Source organism: Hermetia illucens, chromosome 6, assembly GCF_905115235.1.
Source record: "Hermetia illucens chromosome 6, iHerIll2.2.curated.20191125, whole genome shotgun sequence".
Classification (NCBI taxonomy): Eukaryota; Metazoa; Arthropoda; class Insecta; order Diptera; family Stratiomyidae; genus Hermetia; species Hermetia illucens.
In genome coordinates, this window is record NC_051854.1 from 54,649,829 (window position 1) to 54,666,145 (window position 16,317).

General features: G+C 43.3%; 1 protein-coding gene across 1 annotated transcript in view; it reads left to right on the plus strand.

Moving 5' to 3' along the window:
- Positions 1 to 16,317, plus strand: part of LOC119658870 (1-phosphatidylinositol 4,5-bisphosphate phosphodiesterase epsilon-1-like) — a 401,183-nt gene that overhangs the window by 223,931 nt on the left and 160,935 nt on the right. The window contains exon 2 of the mRNA XM_038066640.1: positions 7,273 to 7,885. Within this exon, the coding sequence (XP_037922568.1) occupies positions 7,441 to 7,885 (445 nt within the window). The 5' untranslated portion in view covers positions 7,273 to 7,440. The remainder of the gene's footprint in view (positions 1 to 7,272; positions 7,886 to 16,317) is intronic.

The following is a 16,317-nucleotide window of genomic DNA, read 5'->3' on the forward strand; positions in this document are numbered from 1 at the left end:
GTTCGCAAGATAATATAGTCGTGGAGGTAGGTGAAGCACATTTCAGCCAAACGGCAATGATCACGCTTGGGTGTTTGTGTATTGCCCCATGACAACCACCTTATGGAGGTTTAAAATTTTAAAATTCGTGCCAATCTAAATAGCAATTATTCCTGAACATCTCAAAAAAGAAGCAAAATATTTTGGGATCAATCCATTATGGAAATTCGAGGTGCTTGTGTAAGATTGCGTCTTTTAGCCCTATACTGTGACCTAATGATTCATTTCATGATTGAAAATTTCATCTTATACCCTAAGCCGGGAAGATGGTCCCCAGGCAAAATACTTCCACCACGTGAAAATGACACATCCCAAGGCTTTCTTGTCACTCCCAATGATGGTCGAATCTATTATAAATCCCTCATCGAGCACAGCTGTTTCCTGAGAAGAGGGTTATCAGTTATTAGACCTCGCACAGTCCCCATTTAAAGCCAATGCAGTTTAAATGTTTTGGCTGTTTTAATTCGCTACATATCCTTCTTCTCCTTTCTTGACTTTCTCTAGCTTTGTAGCGGGTTGATTTCTATCGGCTTCGATTTTCAAGTTAGTTTTAGCCAGTGAATCACAAGCCCATACTATCAAAATCCTCTCTCTCACAATTTTCCCACGATCGGTCCAACTCCATATCGAACACGATTGTGTTAATTTCGGGCGTCTAAAGTCACGAATCCAACGTAACATCTTCACCTCTATGACCACGAGATAGCATTCATTGCTTTTCATAGTCAGCGAGTACTCAGGCACAGAGGGTAACAGGGCAAACCATACTGTGGTTGACTTACAATACAATTTCATCCAGGTGGCACTGATGCTTGAAGCAATTTCATAGTGCCTTCCATCAGTGATCAATAGCATCGATACGATATACTTAAATCGCTAGGTTCTCGGCAGGCCACCGACATTAACATTGAGAGCACTAGCTTCGTTTTGGCAGTCGTAAAAACTCAGAATCGTTCAGATTTAGTTGGAAACTATTCTTCCGTGGCTCGACAGGTCCAGCCTGGGGTAATCATATCGTATATATGATTGCAAGATCGGATTCAAAAATCTTCACGGTATAATATAATAAATGAATCGGGCGGTAGTTTCAGCACTTCGCTAGACTGCATTCTTTTGTTTTCTGACAAAACTTTATTACTGAAATCGGTTCACTGCCTGTATGTCCGTCTATCTATCTTGTCCCCTATCTGCCACATACGCTTTTCTTTTCTTAACAAGAAATTCCGTAGGAAGGTTGGAATTGCGAACCCTCACGCATGCGGTGATTAACATTACTGCGAAGGCCCCCATGTACCCAAAAAAATGATGCCAATAACCGAATATACCCACGTGTGATATGAAATGAAAGGTTCCGTTGAGTACTTTTCGAAAAATGTATTAGCTTTGACAATGATTTCTGAAAGGGGAGGAGTACCTTCCTCGATGGAAGAACTCGTTGAGCCAGAGAGTCGGGGCTCAATTCTTCGCTTTCCGAAGCTCAGCTGCAATGCCATCAAGTGTTGTTATCTTTTCCGATTTCATTCGTTTGATTGCCTCTTCAACTCTGTGGTTTTGGAGGTAGAGAATTAGCATCAATCAGGACGAAGTATTCCCGCCATTGGACCGCTGTGTCTCGTCAGGTAGAGTGCAAAGTCCCGTTATTATCATTGGCGCAATAGAGATGCAGATCTCTCTCTCTCTCTATCAATTCGCAATTTTGCCGCCTTTGACGGGAAACTTATAGTTGATGCGCTTCTTCTCATATGGGAATTACAATTCCAAAGCAAAGCAACTCTGCTGGTGAACAGCTTACCAGGCTTGCTTGCCCTGAGGGTATGCCGTTGTGTGCTACTCCCAACACCCACCACTTTTTCCATTTATGGGCTAATTGCTTAAGCCCTTAGTTTAATATATCTGGAAAGTTGTGTTTTGTTTATTCCTGGCTCATTTGCGTTTTCAATGCCATCAGTACCTTTGTATCCCGTTGTCTGCTAAGATGTTGACATTCCCATTCCAGTTTATATCTTATGTATAGTAGTTTGGGCACTTGAGATAGATACTGTACTGGAAGTTGCCCCAGAATACGTACGGAGGATTCATCACTCTCCTCACAGGATATACAGTAAGTGTTCGCAGATATCCTTAGGTTCACCAGGTACTAATTTAGACTACAATAACCTGTGAGTATTCCCACTATGATCCTAAAGCTCTTTTTGGTGAGGTTTAAACAATCCTATGGGTGCTTGCAATATAGTTCCCTCAACCATGCCTAAGAAATACTTAGCGGCATAGCCATGAACTCCTGCCCGATTTCACGAAAGGATTTTGGTCCACTTAGCGGCACTTCTATTCCATTCCTGCCCAGCTCATCCTCTGCCTCATTGTACCTAATTGTATTGATACCCGTCAAAATCGCAATACTCTTCTCCTGTAGCACCATTGAGCCATACATTAGACCACTTATCTATGGTGCATATTTCTGTCTGAAGTATACTGGTGTATGTATCCCTGCCTCCATATGCTCTGAAGGACTCGTCAGTGTACTAGGTAGTCAGTTGCTGGTTTAACCCGTAGGTCGCGACCACATCCACGTCCATTGCTTCCACATAGATTTAGTCGAATTATTCTATGAAGTGTTCCCATTATAGTGTTCTAACTAAACAAATCAAAGGCTGCAAATTGAGTAATGCATTCAGAGCTCCACCGGGTGTCGTGCTCATAGCACCGGCGGTACTCAGACACACAATCCTTTGCAGTGTGGCTAGCTTACACCGAAAACCCTTTATATCACCTTAACCCACCACACTACGGATCCATAAACATCGGCCTAATGATAGCAACATATATTCACATTACTACCTGAGCTCCCATGTTGAGGCAAAGATCCGCCTACTCCGGCCATAAGTTCTGATAATTCATTTCATCTTTACGTCTACATGTTTGTTCCAAAGAAGCTTCTTGTCTAACTCCCAGATATTTCACTTCTTCAGAGAGTTATAGGGTTGAACTCTCATCTCTGGAAGGCAAAGACCATTCAGTTTCCTCCTTTTTGTAAATAATACTATTGTGGTCTTATTTAAATTTGCTGAAAGTGTATGTCTGAGGCACCAACTGTGAATCAAATCAACGGCGTGTTGTGTATTTCTAAAGACCGTTCCAAGATCTCGACAAACAAATGGCACAGCCACGTCACCCGCATAAGCTTGAGCGTATATTGGCAGATTTTTCAGTTCGCAGAGTAGTGAGTCGATCAGCATACCCTATAGACGTGGCAGTAATACACCTTCTTGAGAATCAACACCCACTTCAGCACACACCAATCTCTTCGTTAGCATAGCGTAGATTCACTTAATTAAAGTTTCTATCACACCATACTCGGCGGCATCACAGAGCTTTTGGAAGGGCGCATAGTCAAACGTCCCTTCCATGTCCACGAACACCCCATCGCGTACTCGTTTTTCAGAGGTGCGTCCTCCGAAGAGTGAAGGCCAGACTCACAGGACTATCCACGATGGTAAGCATGTTGGTTTTCATTTAGTGGGTGCGATCTTAGCGCCTTCCCATGAATGTAACGCTCAACCAGTCTCTCCACTCATTTCAGCGAAAATGATGTTAAGTTGATTTACCTGAAGTTGAAGGGTTTTAATAGTCATTTTTCCAAGGCTTAGGTATGAAGACCCAGCCCAGATAAAGACATCCTCGAATAACACTTTTTAAAAGTTGATCTAAGTACTCTATACCCTCTTTTAGCATCGCTATATAGATGTCATCCATGCCAGGTGCTTTGAAGTATTCAAAGTATAGTATAGCAGCTCTTGTCTTTTCATTGGTAACAACTACTCGCGCTGTGTCTCAGTTCCCCTTGCAACAACTTCATGTTGAAAGGTTTGCAGAAACCGCCAGTTTTCTCCCTCTCACTTCTGACACGTGTTTTCGCCGGCTGTGTACTTCCAGCAAAGTCGTGAGAGTACCATCCGGTTTTCTAAGAGTCCAGTCCAGTCCAGTCCAGTCTTCATTCTTGTTGCCTTTGCAAGCACGATTTACAGGTCATCTGGAACTGTTTTACCGCGTTGGCCCCGGGAAATAGGACAAACCTCTTCAAAGCACTCTTAAGGTGTGCAATTGAGAGTTTCCAATTGATTTTCTATTGCCAAAGGATTTCCTCGTCGCCAAAGGATTCCCTTGTCACCTAAGGAGTTCCACTTTGTATCTAAGAAGTTCATTGTATTTTTCCCAATACCTTTCCCTAGGATTCCGTCATTGTATTACAACCTGTTCCCCTGCAATAGTGAGACTAAATTCTCTCTTAGTTTTTTCGTCGGCGGAGGGCACAATCAATCATGAGACTGGTAACTATGACTGCAACGAGTTCCTGTGAATAGAATTGTCTCAGCATAGTGGCCTCTAACAATTTTGACCCCAGAACGCAAGCTTTCGGTTTCGAGGATATCTCATCCGAGAAGATCCTAGTCCCCTCGACTGATTCAATACCACCGATTTTATTAAAACGAACCCATTGCTTTGGTACCAGAAATATATAAGGACAGTCCTGCAACTTTGCTAGTCCTGCTGCAAGTAGATAGGAGGCTTTGGAATGCTGCAGCTTAATTTGACTAATTCTTGTCTAGTGAAAACTGTCGCTAACTGAAAAGTCTGCTGCTTTCAGTGTGGATTTCACCGGGGTTACCAGCTTGTCTCCACCTTACTTTCTTTTGTCCGATTTCTATAGATTTTCCCCCTCCCCCCTTCATCTCAAAAAACTTCGCAGTGCCTTCTGTTATCGTCCGCTAGGAGCCTTCCCAGGTTCACGGTGTTCAGGCAACATTGATCTGTTTCCACATATCGGAATTAGACCAGTTGCGTCTACTTCACAAGCTTCCTTTTCTTCCGCTTTTCTCGGTAGATACGGAGGAGAATGTTCTCACAGGCTAGGATATAGTTCCTTCTCCTTTGCACCTGAAGTTTCCTTCTGGCGAACCGTCCTCTCTCAACTGTGTCACCAGCAGTCCGGCCATCGTCAGGTTTCCAGTAGCTCTCATTGAGAGAATTGCTATTGTATCCTTCCTGGCTGACCGCGCCGTAGACACCTGGTCCAGGTTTTCCACTGATGTGGAGCGTCTATTTTCCACTGATGTGGAGAGTCTGTTTTCCACTGATGTGGAGAGTCTGTTTTCCACAGATTTCTCCATGGGGGGAATACGAATCTCGTAATGCCTCTAAAATCCGTGCCTCGGCCATAACCTGACTTCCAATAGTCGCGGGTGGCTTCGAAGTCTGTGACTACTTACCACTTGGAGGGTTACAATCCTTTTCTCTCATGTTGGTGTGTTTTTAGACACGTTTAGTGTAGTAGTAAGGTACCACAGGCTCTTCCACCACGACAAGGTGGTGTCTTACTCATGGTAAAGTTGTGCCTAAGTCCTCTTTGTAATCCATCCTTTTTGGGCAAATCTGAAGTTTACATCTCTTGGTCCATTTATTCTAAATACAATTCACAATGGAAACGATTAATCGCAGAAATGACATGCTTTGAATTCGGATAAATAGATTCTGTCCCCCAGACTGACCAGCTAAAACTTGGATGCGTAGCCCACCTGAAACTGATCTGCAAACTATGCCTAGAAAATGCATGCGATTTGGTAGCCTCACCCAACAACTAGGTATTTCAAATCATCAGAAATGCACAATAAGCTCCAAATACAATTGAGTGAAATTTCCTATTGCCCAAGGGTACATGCGAAATCCGCTCGAATACCCATCGTAATTGCACTTTCAACCCAAACACTGTACGTCTCTCATTTCGATGAAATGGAAACCATTCCGGACAATAAATTCCAGAAGTAGAATTCTGCTCAACACATACCGTACGTGAGAATAATAAGAACTACATTCCTGCAACAAACATTTCTCAGGAAATTCTTTAATGTAATTTGAATAAAAGCTAAAAATGTGATTCGCCTGAAACCAATGTTGGCCAATACTGTGGCTGCTTCTCCTCTGCAACTTATCATCGCAGGATGTTGGTACATAACAAGGTTAAATTCCAAAGCATAGGATGTAATGCCTTCCATTAAACCCATATAATATGAGACTACAGCAAAGCTAGGAAAGCTCTTTCTGCATGCATTGATATATATGCATGCAGGATAGATGAAACATTACGTAATCGTCCACCAAGCAACAGCATTCAACGTTCCATTTGCAACCTAAAAGCATTTTTATTCTAAAAACTCGCACACATACATCCATGCCACAACAAGAGCAGAGCATTCCTCATCCCCAGCAGAGCATTCCCCATCCTCACATTCCAAATCTCGTTCACGTACATATATATGCTAGTTCCGTGTCGTGTCCTTTCTACTACTAACTGGATGTTTGGAGTTTTTCGTGGATCGGTGAGATATGTTGCAAACATGGTTTTAGAAGGACTGCATTACGAGAGCTCAAAGCTGGCATGGACTAAAAATGCTTGGTTTTTAGATGTGTTGAATCCTTTTTTGTTGGTTTCTCATTATGTTCATGTACGTACGCTGCTGGCGCACATAACTGCACGTACGTACTTATGTTCAATGATCCAGAAATTTTCTCCTTCTGCAATGCATTAGACTAGTACCCATCAGGTTTTAAATTGTTAGAATTTCCGGATCGATGGCACAGGGTTGAGGAAGGAGCCTTGACCTCGTTTCGCACTAGCTTCCACACTATCACCAGCAGAGGAGACGAAATTTAGGAAAGTGTTTTCGTTGAATGGTTTTACATATGGAAGGATACATTACTTGGTAGACGTTAATGGAAATAAAACTGTTCGCTAGAGGTTTTCTATGCCAGCAAGGACTTGCTTTTTGTAATGAGTGTTGAAAGGATACTTTTCAGGATTTTATTTGTCTCTATACTCAGCGCTGCGAATGAGCTATTAAATAAGGCAGTATCTAATCCAAATAAGGATGCAGTTTGAAGGGTAGTCTCCGACTAAAAATCAAATGTATTTTCTGACTGGTATAGTCTACTGGGCGCGATAGTAAACCCCAATATAAAGCGCCAATATAACTCTATTCCGATTAAGCAATACCTAATTCGCCGTAAACAGTAGATAGTCAGTCAGCTGCTAGAAACATGGCCTGCAAGTTCGTCTGATAAAAACGAAAATATCCCCTGATAAGCTCCTGTATCTCATAACGAAACCCCCGCTGTGGCATATTTCATCCAATGTTGATAACGCTAATTTGATGTTTTCACTTTGCTATCTCTTTTCAGACATTATTTGCTAATGATAATCGCGGCAATTCGGCCGCCCAAAATAAACAGAAACCGCAACAACAACAACAACAACAAAATAATCGTCGCATATCACCACGTGCCAGTCCGAATATCGAGTCCAATCATAAAGCCGTCACTGAGAACGGTACAAAGAGCAAGGGGGCCATGCGTGAGGCTTTTCCTAGCCTCCCGTTTGGTTCCCCGGGATTGGAAACAGCAACAGCTACAGCACTATCACCTACACCAACACCAGCGCCTGCAACATTGCCGAATCCATCGGCAATTTCAACATCGGCAACGACGGGGGCATTTCGAGACAATAATCGCGAAATCCACAGTACTAAAACTTCAACAATTCACCAACATTCATATCAGCAAGTTATCTTGTATCAATACAGTGGGCCAAATATCGGTAGTGCCGCGGCAGCACCACAACAATCACAGATACAACAAGGACCGGTTGTCGGAAAAGGTGGAATCGGGACCGGGACGGGGTTCGGTACAAGCACATTTATTGGCAGTCCACCGGTAGATATTACAAGAGAGGAGACAACACCTAGAATAATTGAACGTGAACGGGATAGTGGCGTATCTTTAGATAGTTCAGACGGTAAGTTGGCAAAAAACTTCTTCATTTACTGTATTTTTTAACCAAAAAGCTAGCTCATTTTATTGTCTAAAATTGAATTTTTAAAAATCGCATGTACTGTATTTCGGGAACCAACTCTCCCCACAGTGTACATCAGCATTCTTTAATTGGTTTACTTTGTTTAACTTCAGGCTAATAAACAACCTCCAATCTCCCTCAGATATATTTTCTGTTTAAGGATCGAGTAAGTCATAACTCCCATCAAACTAATAACGACTGGGCAGTTCATGAAATACCGGTTCCTTCCAGCAACATATTTTCTGATAGAACTGACGGATTGTCAGTTCTATCGCTAAGGTAAAAGGTCTAATGTTGCCAGACCATTTGTCACGCTGTAATACCTAAACAAAGGCAGATGTTATGGTACTGCGAATATTGCAGTGCCTATGAGCTACCATGAGCATCATCTCAACATTTAAACTAGAAAATATAGCTCAACTTACCCTTAGTTAAACGGGGCAGCTTGCAAAGTTCTTTTATTTATTAAAATTCCCCCTCCAACCTGGCTTTGAAAATATCCCATAAAGATCTTATGTGTCTCTTAATGCAAATCACAAATATCAACACGAATCCTTTAGATACTTAGCGTCATCACCTCCACATTACACACAGTCAGCTCTTTAAAATACCATGTCCATCTTGAATCTTTTAAGTTCTTTTGCTTTTCGAAAGACATCCGCGGAAACTGCTGACCTGTACTAGTCACCGACCGAACATCTGCGCCTTCGTACTAGACCACACCGGTATCTCGCTTCAAACACTCACCCCGCAGAACTGTCATAATACTATCGCACGCCTCTCCGTTTTCGCAACTCGTTTTGGACGTTTCTTACAAATGCGATATCTCGTTATTTATCCTCCGACTGCTCTCTTGCCTTCAAGTTAGGGAATCCCTTTCATCAAAGGAAGGGGAGGAAGGGAACTGTTAATTCAACGAATCCCCTACTATTCAGCTGCTCTATCAGCCGAGCTCTGAATCCTTCACAACAAGACGGACCCATTTGTCATAGCCCTTCAGTGTCTTCCCAACAATGTTGTCTGCAGAGAATTCCCCTGTGTTTGAATAAATTTATTACCTTCAGTCAGGTAAGACTGAAAACGTCCGGGTCCTCAATATCCTTTCGCTTCATTCTCGCACCTAAATTGCTAATGAATTGTGCAGTCCATGTGCCTCTTGTCTGGTTTTGCCAAGAGTATAACTTGCCGTTCTCCTTTGAACTTGTACATGGCTTTACCCCCCTTAGTTAGGCAATTCTACAGGCATACACCGCCCGGAAAGTTCGCCATCTCTGTACGTGTCAATCGAAGATATTTAATTATTGGTTTTGACTCGATTATCGACGCAAGGTCGCGACTTTCTCTTTAAGTCGGATGGCTACTACGGTTTTTTCCAGCGCAAGATTGAAACTATGAACGGTCATCCATCCGTTTACCTTTCACATTACTATGCCAAGTCTGCGTTCGGCACGCAATGTTGGGCAGAGCGCCTCCGGCAACAAGTGCGGCAATATCAACTGCATAACGGATCAAGTGCGATTCTTCCCTCTTTTCTAAAAAAATATTATATGTAAGAAGCGTTCCGAAGGCTCGCCTCTAGGATGGATCACTGTCTTATCCCAAGATAATCTCCATCTTCCTCTGACCCTCTAGCGTCGCATAGTAGGGTGCGATTCCTCAGATAATCCTTGTATACCCGTAAGAGATAGCAGGGAACACTCATTTATATAAATAAGGCGCCTGAACGGTGTTTGAGACTATGAGCCCTACTCTTGTCGTCATTTTAAGAATTCGTTTCCCTCTGAAGTCTTGGTGAAGCATGCCCATTTAAATGCCCCGAAAGAGAAGTCACCCACAATCAGTATCTGCTCCCCTTTCCTCCCCGTGCCCAAAGCAGTGTCTTCTAGAGCATCAAGTCTCCGTCGAAAGTCCAGCATCGTCTCATTCACTATTAAATAAATGCTTAAAAATGTTACCCCTAAAAACCAAATCCAGACATCGTCATTTCCTCACCCTAGAGCAAAAACCGTAAGGTGGGTAACGTTCCAAACTTAGATGAGAGTGGTACCTGGCAAGTCGGGGCAGTGTAAAGCTGGGACTTTGTTCCGGTACTGTTCACTGGTTAGCCAAGATCAGCTTACATCTCAACAACTTATTAGTGCTTGTACTCCGGCGCATATTAATCCATAGATGCAGATCATATTAACCACATCCCTGTTTTTTGCAATTCTACTATGAAAACCGGACACCTTCCAAGCCCGCAGTATATGCAACGCTCACACCAGATGCGCCACAATCCCTGCAGAGAATGTAACTTACCTTTTCATTGGTGCACTCCCATCAGGTCATCAACAGATTGCTGACGTGTGCCCGTAATCTAAACATCTGCAACCCTTTGTGAGGGCTGCCTGGAATCGTATCTTACATATTACCCAACCACTTCTGATTTCCTTTCTGAAGAAGTTTCTCCGCGTATTACGTTGCACCTTCCATTACAGCAAGAGTTAGCAGAGGTGATGCTATTTTGGGCATCGGTTACCTATGGACCTTCATGCTTGATGGCCTGATTGATGATTTAAGGTAGACGGCTTTCTGATCGCGCAGCGTATTATATCCTCTTGTCCATGTTCGTCTTGTTTCTTTGAGCTCTGGAAACTACCAAGGCTTCTTCTTCTTCTTCCTTTGGCACTTGCAGTGCTTCCAGCGGTGAGTATGTTCACTCCTGCTTTTCGCTCTCCATATCCACCTATAGAAGAAAATACAATGCTCCAGCTCCATCAGTCCGTTTTTCAAGCCTTTTCTGACGGTTTTCCGGAGGAACTTTGCAGAACCCATGCGTGTCGCAATTGTCTGCATTTCCTAAAGAGCGCTTCCGCCTCGTCTTTCACAAAAAGAGTCAACTGCACTCCCACTCTACTTATACTCGAAGCCACATGCTCAGTTTCAGAGATTTCCTCTATATCTTTTTCTGGAACAGCAGCGACCTGTTACGGATCGCTAAGGACTGAGTGGGTTTTCCGACCGATGATCTCGCTCGAAGCCAAATCTGTATTGGTACGTACTGCAGTCTGCGAGGTCAGGTAGCAACTGCAGTAATTAGAGTCTTGGTGGCGGCGATTAACCCACCGATGATTGGAATCAGCTTATTATCCATCAGCCGGTCGTTGAGCTATTCCATACGATATGCTATTAGACCATTGATATTCAGCTGTCGTTTCCTTCAGACAAGATATTTACCGGTCACAACCAGCTTTGACTATCGTCGGCGATCGTTCGAAAGCCACTAATACCCCTCAGTTCGCATATTTTGTATGAACACTATTTCCTTGGTCGCAAATGTTACCTCAACCGCGGCAACATATTCCGCGAAACTAACCACTTTTACTCATTCCGCAGCAGCAGCGATTTCTTAGGGACGTCTACTGTCACACTCTAGTATTTATTGCCTTTGTCCATCTTTTGATGGACAATCAATTTGTCGCGTTGAAGGCCTTCTTCACATCTAACGTGCCCACCACACAATACCCTTTTGATCCCCTACGCCACCTCTCGCTTTCTACAGCAGCAGGTGGGATAACTACCACCCTGAATCCAAACTGCGTATCAGCTCTCTCGCTTTCCGCTGACTGCGGCAACCTGTTGATAATTATTCACTTAACATTTTTCCCAACATCCAATATGCCTTGAAAGCTATGGGAAGGGGTTCTGGGTTGCACGTTCTCTCTCGATATTGCTTCCATTTTTTAAGGAACATCCCTTCATCATGGTTTTTTAAGCAAATCTGATCTCGTGGGGACGGCAATTTTCGCTTCTTCATTTGACCAGTAGCTAAGCGAGCAACAGGCTGAATTAGTTGTTTGAAGGAAAATGTACTTTGAGCCAATGGGCAGGTACACTAGCATATTCCAGGCGGAAATTTACGCCATAGACAAATGTGCCTCCTTTAATCTGCAAAGGAACTACAGGGGGCAGAACATAGCTATTCTCATCGATAGCCAAGCAGCGATCAAGGCACTTAGGTCCAACCAGGTGAACTCTAAACTGGTATGGGAATGCCTTGAGAGACTGAATACACTCAGCTCGTCCAACAAGGTCTGGATACTCTGGGTTCCAGGCCATGCTGGGTTGGAAGGCAATGAGGCAGCGGATGAACTAGCCAAGAAGGGAGCAGGGATGCCTTTACACGGGCCAGAACCCTTCTGTGGAATCGGAAACGGTTTCATGGCTATGAATCTAAGAAACGAAGAGAAACGGTTGAGGGAACTATATTGGGCGGGCCTACCAGGGATGGAGCAGTCCAGGGTGCTTATTGGGGGATACGAACCCATGCACACAAAGGATTGCTTAAACCTCACCAAAAAGAACCTCCGAATCATAGTGGGAATTCTCACTGGTCATTGTCGGCTTAACTATCACCTAGGGAAGCTAGGGATATCTACGGACACTGCCTGCAGGTTCTGTGAGGAGGAGGACGAAACCTCTATGCACGTCCTGAGACAGTGTCCGGCACTTGTGCAAAGTAGGTCGATATATCTGGGAGAACACTTAATACCAGATGCAAAGCTGAAACTTCTGGAAGTGGAGAACATACTACAGGCGTGCTTGAGATACTATGATCAACAGGTACACTATAACCAGTAAAAGGGGCACAATAGTTCTTCAAGGACGCGGTGCGACTTTCCCTTAACAGAATAATAATAATGATCAAGTTAAACGCTTTCTCCTCGAAAAAGCTATTTTTCCGTTTTGTAGTTTAGTTTAGGATTCTGCGCATTTATGTGTTCTGTGATTTCGAATTACCGCCTGATGATCGCTATATGTAAATTCCTCACTAACTGATCACCTCGTCATAGGTAAAAGGGAGCATCTGGCGAAGGAGATGCCAAACATAAAATGCATACCAACTTTTGCGATATGTATTAGAATTACCGTTATTCGCAGCTTCTATTCCATACGTTTCGAGCAACGAACAATCTTTCACGCTGGTATGCTTACTATTCCACTCGGATCTTTGTTACTACCAGTTAGGTGTCTTTTATTTGGCTCTTTCTGGAGAACATACAAGATGGCTTTTCTTTGTCACAGTTCTTCGCTATGTGGTTTTCAACTTGGCATCTTCTGATATGATTGAAGCAGTCCTCCTCATTTTTCCAGCTTTTGACCAAGTTTCCATATTCCACGCATTTGAAGCGCTTTGCAATCATCTCCTGCTCTCGGATACGACAAACAACCCAGCCCATTTCTATCCTTAACAATAATAATCGTTAGCGCAACAATCCATTATTGGATCAGGGCCTTCAAGTGTGTTAGAGCACTTCATTCAAGATCGTAACGGTACCCTACAGTATTAGGATACCCTACAGGAGGCAATATGGTCAGCATTGCACTTGCCAGAGGTTATTACCCTGATTTGACTCAGGTACTCATTCACAGCTGAGTCGACTGGTATTCAACGTCAAATCACGGAGCTTCTTCGAACTTTCTGGAGGAAGGACAAATGCTGCAGTTCGTATGCTACCGAATGCTTTCCGCAAAGGTATTATTTCTAAGAATGTACAATTTCCGATGATGATGCGACGGGTTAATGTACTAACATTTGCATGCATGACTTGCCCGATATTCATTCTGAGTTCAGCTGACTTTCCCCTGTTCCGTAGAGTTGAAGTATCAGGTTCCCCCATTTTTAGTCCTTCTAATTTTAGACCACGCTTTGCCGATTTTTTCCAATTTTGCGCGGGTTTTCACACTGCACATTATATCCGCATACGACATTTCACCTTTTGTTTTTTTCAAAATGACGTTGGGGCTGTTGCGTTTTCAAAATGACGTTGGCGCTGTGTTTTCCTTACTTACTTACTCCTCCTTTGGGCTTAAAACGTTTGTTTCCCTAACTATATTCTCAGTTCTTGGCTTTAGTGTCGCTTCTTTCCTACGTTTCGAATTCGGACCCTTTATTCCGGGCTTGCTTCCTCTTCACCACGGTATTCAATCCGGGAGTCGTTAACGAGGACATTTCCATGGTCTTCTCATCGTGGCATTTAATCTCCATTAGTTTGTATAGAGCTCTAATGCTCTCAATAAGCGTTTCTTATCGGTTGACAAATGAAACGTCGTTGAGGATGTTAACATTTGTTCCGTTTTGTATGGTACCAGTCAAAGATCATAATCGTTTTTAACTTTCCAGATAAAAACAAAACTCCGTAGTTTTCAGGTACGATTGGACTTCGGTATTTCTAGAAAAAAACGGTATTTCAAAGCAAAAGCATCATATGGTGACTATCCTTCAACACTCTTTTGGTCCAGTTCGAACACTAAGCTGAAAGCTTCCTCATCTATCGCTTGATCCTTCTTGACAATAGTGAAATTTGGTCCCCAATGCCCGAAATCAATACCCGGATTCTGTTCATCGAGCATACGCATGATGTCCTTCCTTCACCAACACAATATCTAGAATTTCACATACTTTGCGCTGCTCAGCTCGGTGTTTGCGATACTGAAGCTGGGCCGGCAGATATAACTAAGAGTTGAATTCTAATATGTCCCTCTCACATTTTTTTTTTCATTCGAGAGAACTCCCACGGCAGCAGTCAAAACCGAGGCTGCTGCTCGTGCTTTTTCCAACCCCTACGCAAGGACTAGCTTCATTGAGATATTACTCGCTTCTTTGATCACCTCTATCATATCGATCCCACTCGCCCAGGAAAATATGGAAGCAGATCCTAACGTCTGTTTCCCTTCTACAAAAGCGTTGGTCTAATGCTTCTTGTGGGCTTTCAGCTTGAGTCAGGTTGCATCCTTGCATTCAATTTCTCTAGACATTGCCACACCTGGTGGTATAACAAGACCCATGTCGTTATTCCTAAGCAACCTCCCCTTTTTTCACAATGCCTTGCTCAGCGGTCGGTCTGTAGCCCTAAGAGATTCGCCGGGTCCTGTACACACGGATCCTTTTCACATATTAGTTGCGCCCATGTCACCAGCGTCCTTTCTTCCAATAAGAAGAGAAAGTTCTGCAGTCTCAACACCTTAGTGGCTGAAATTTCCTTCTACTGAGCCTTCCTCTACTGCCTTCTGCACAATTTAGGCAACAATGCCGAGGATGGGTCAAACGGAGCTGTTGTATTTTCCCTTCAGGATGAATGCGCAGCAAGATACTATGTATATGTTCACACATAATGTACTGTAGGTACCGAAACCTAAAATATAGACTTTACAATCAGGAAGACAAAACGGTTCCTCATATAAAACTAGACTGGCCCACACTTGTGTGCTAGAGTTCATAGGAAACAAAAAACTGGAATAAGTCCCTGACCAGAGGCATTGCATCATGTTACGAAGCAATATGTTTTGACGGAAGCGAGCTTTTAAAATGTGGCTAGACCACCAACCTGGCCGCTTGGACTACGTAAACAGAATCGACGCAGGACATTTCAATTTGCAGATGTATTGCAATTTTCACACCCGCCCTGCAAGTCCAACTGTACAACATTAATAACCCACTTCCTAAGCGGACCCAAATAGGTAAAGTGTTTGTAAGGGACCTAGTAGACCGGCAAAGAAAATCTCCCTATTATGAAATAACCACCCAGAATTTTTAACGATGAAAACCCCCACCCTACATCTTGAGATCACACTGAGGCCCTCCAAGAATTGTTTACATATTCTATGCCGCTTGGATCTAGCTAGCCCTGGACAATCACAAGAGAGATGCCTAAGGGTTTGTCCCTCCTCTATGTAACATTACAACTTTGACAATACCAATTCTAGGATATACCGTGTCTGGTTCCTATAACCCAGTATATTGCGTAAACCGCAAAATTCTATAAGCGTTTACACACATCTTTCCCAAAAACTTTCTTGATCGGGTATAATTGTCGAAGGGCCCGATTTTCTCCTTGACTAAACGGAGGCAGTAAACCTCTGCTATCTGAAATCAGTGGCTGTCAAGTAATGCGAGTAGGGTCCACACTTCACAGTCACAATCGACTGGGCAGCCCATCGCGTCTTTGAGCATGTCGCCCAGACTATTCATCGCATTTCTGCACTGCCTTACCAGCCTGGAGGAAGGCCTCCAGTATCTCTAGTACCTCCACTTAAAATATACCGATTATATTTTATGTTAGATAAAAGTACCGATTTTTGTCCGTTTAGCCATGAAAGGTGTATTTCAAGCTTGATTGCATTTACACCCCGACCCCTCTTGCTATCCACACGCACACTTTCCCCAACGTGAATATCATTACCTTCACCCCGTTCCCGTCCCATATACGTAGGATTTCATGTATCAATATCAACCAGAGCACCAGAGAAATAACGCTACCCGGGGGACTCTCTACTCAGAGCCCTGGTTAAGTGGCTATCTTCAAATTAAAAATAAACTATCTTGTTTGCCGGAT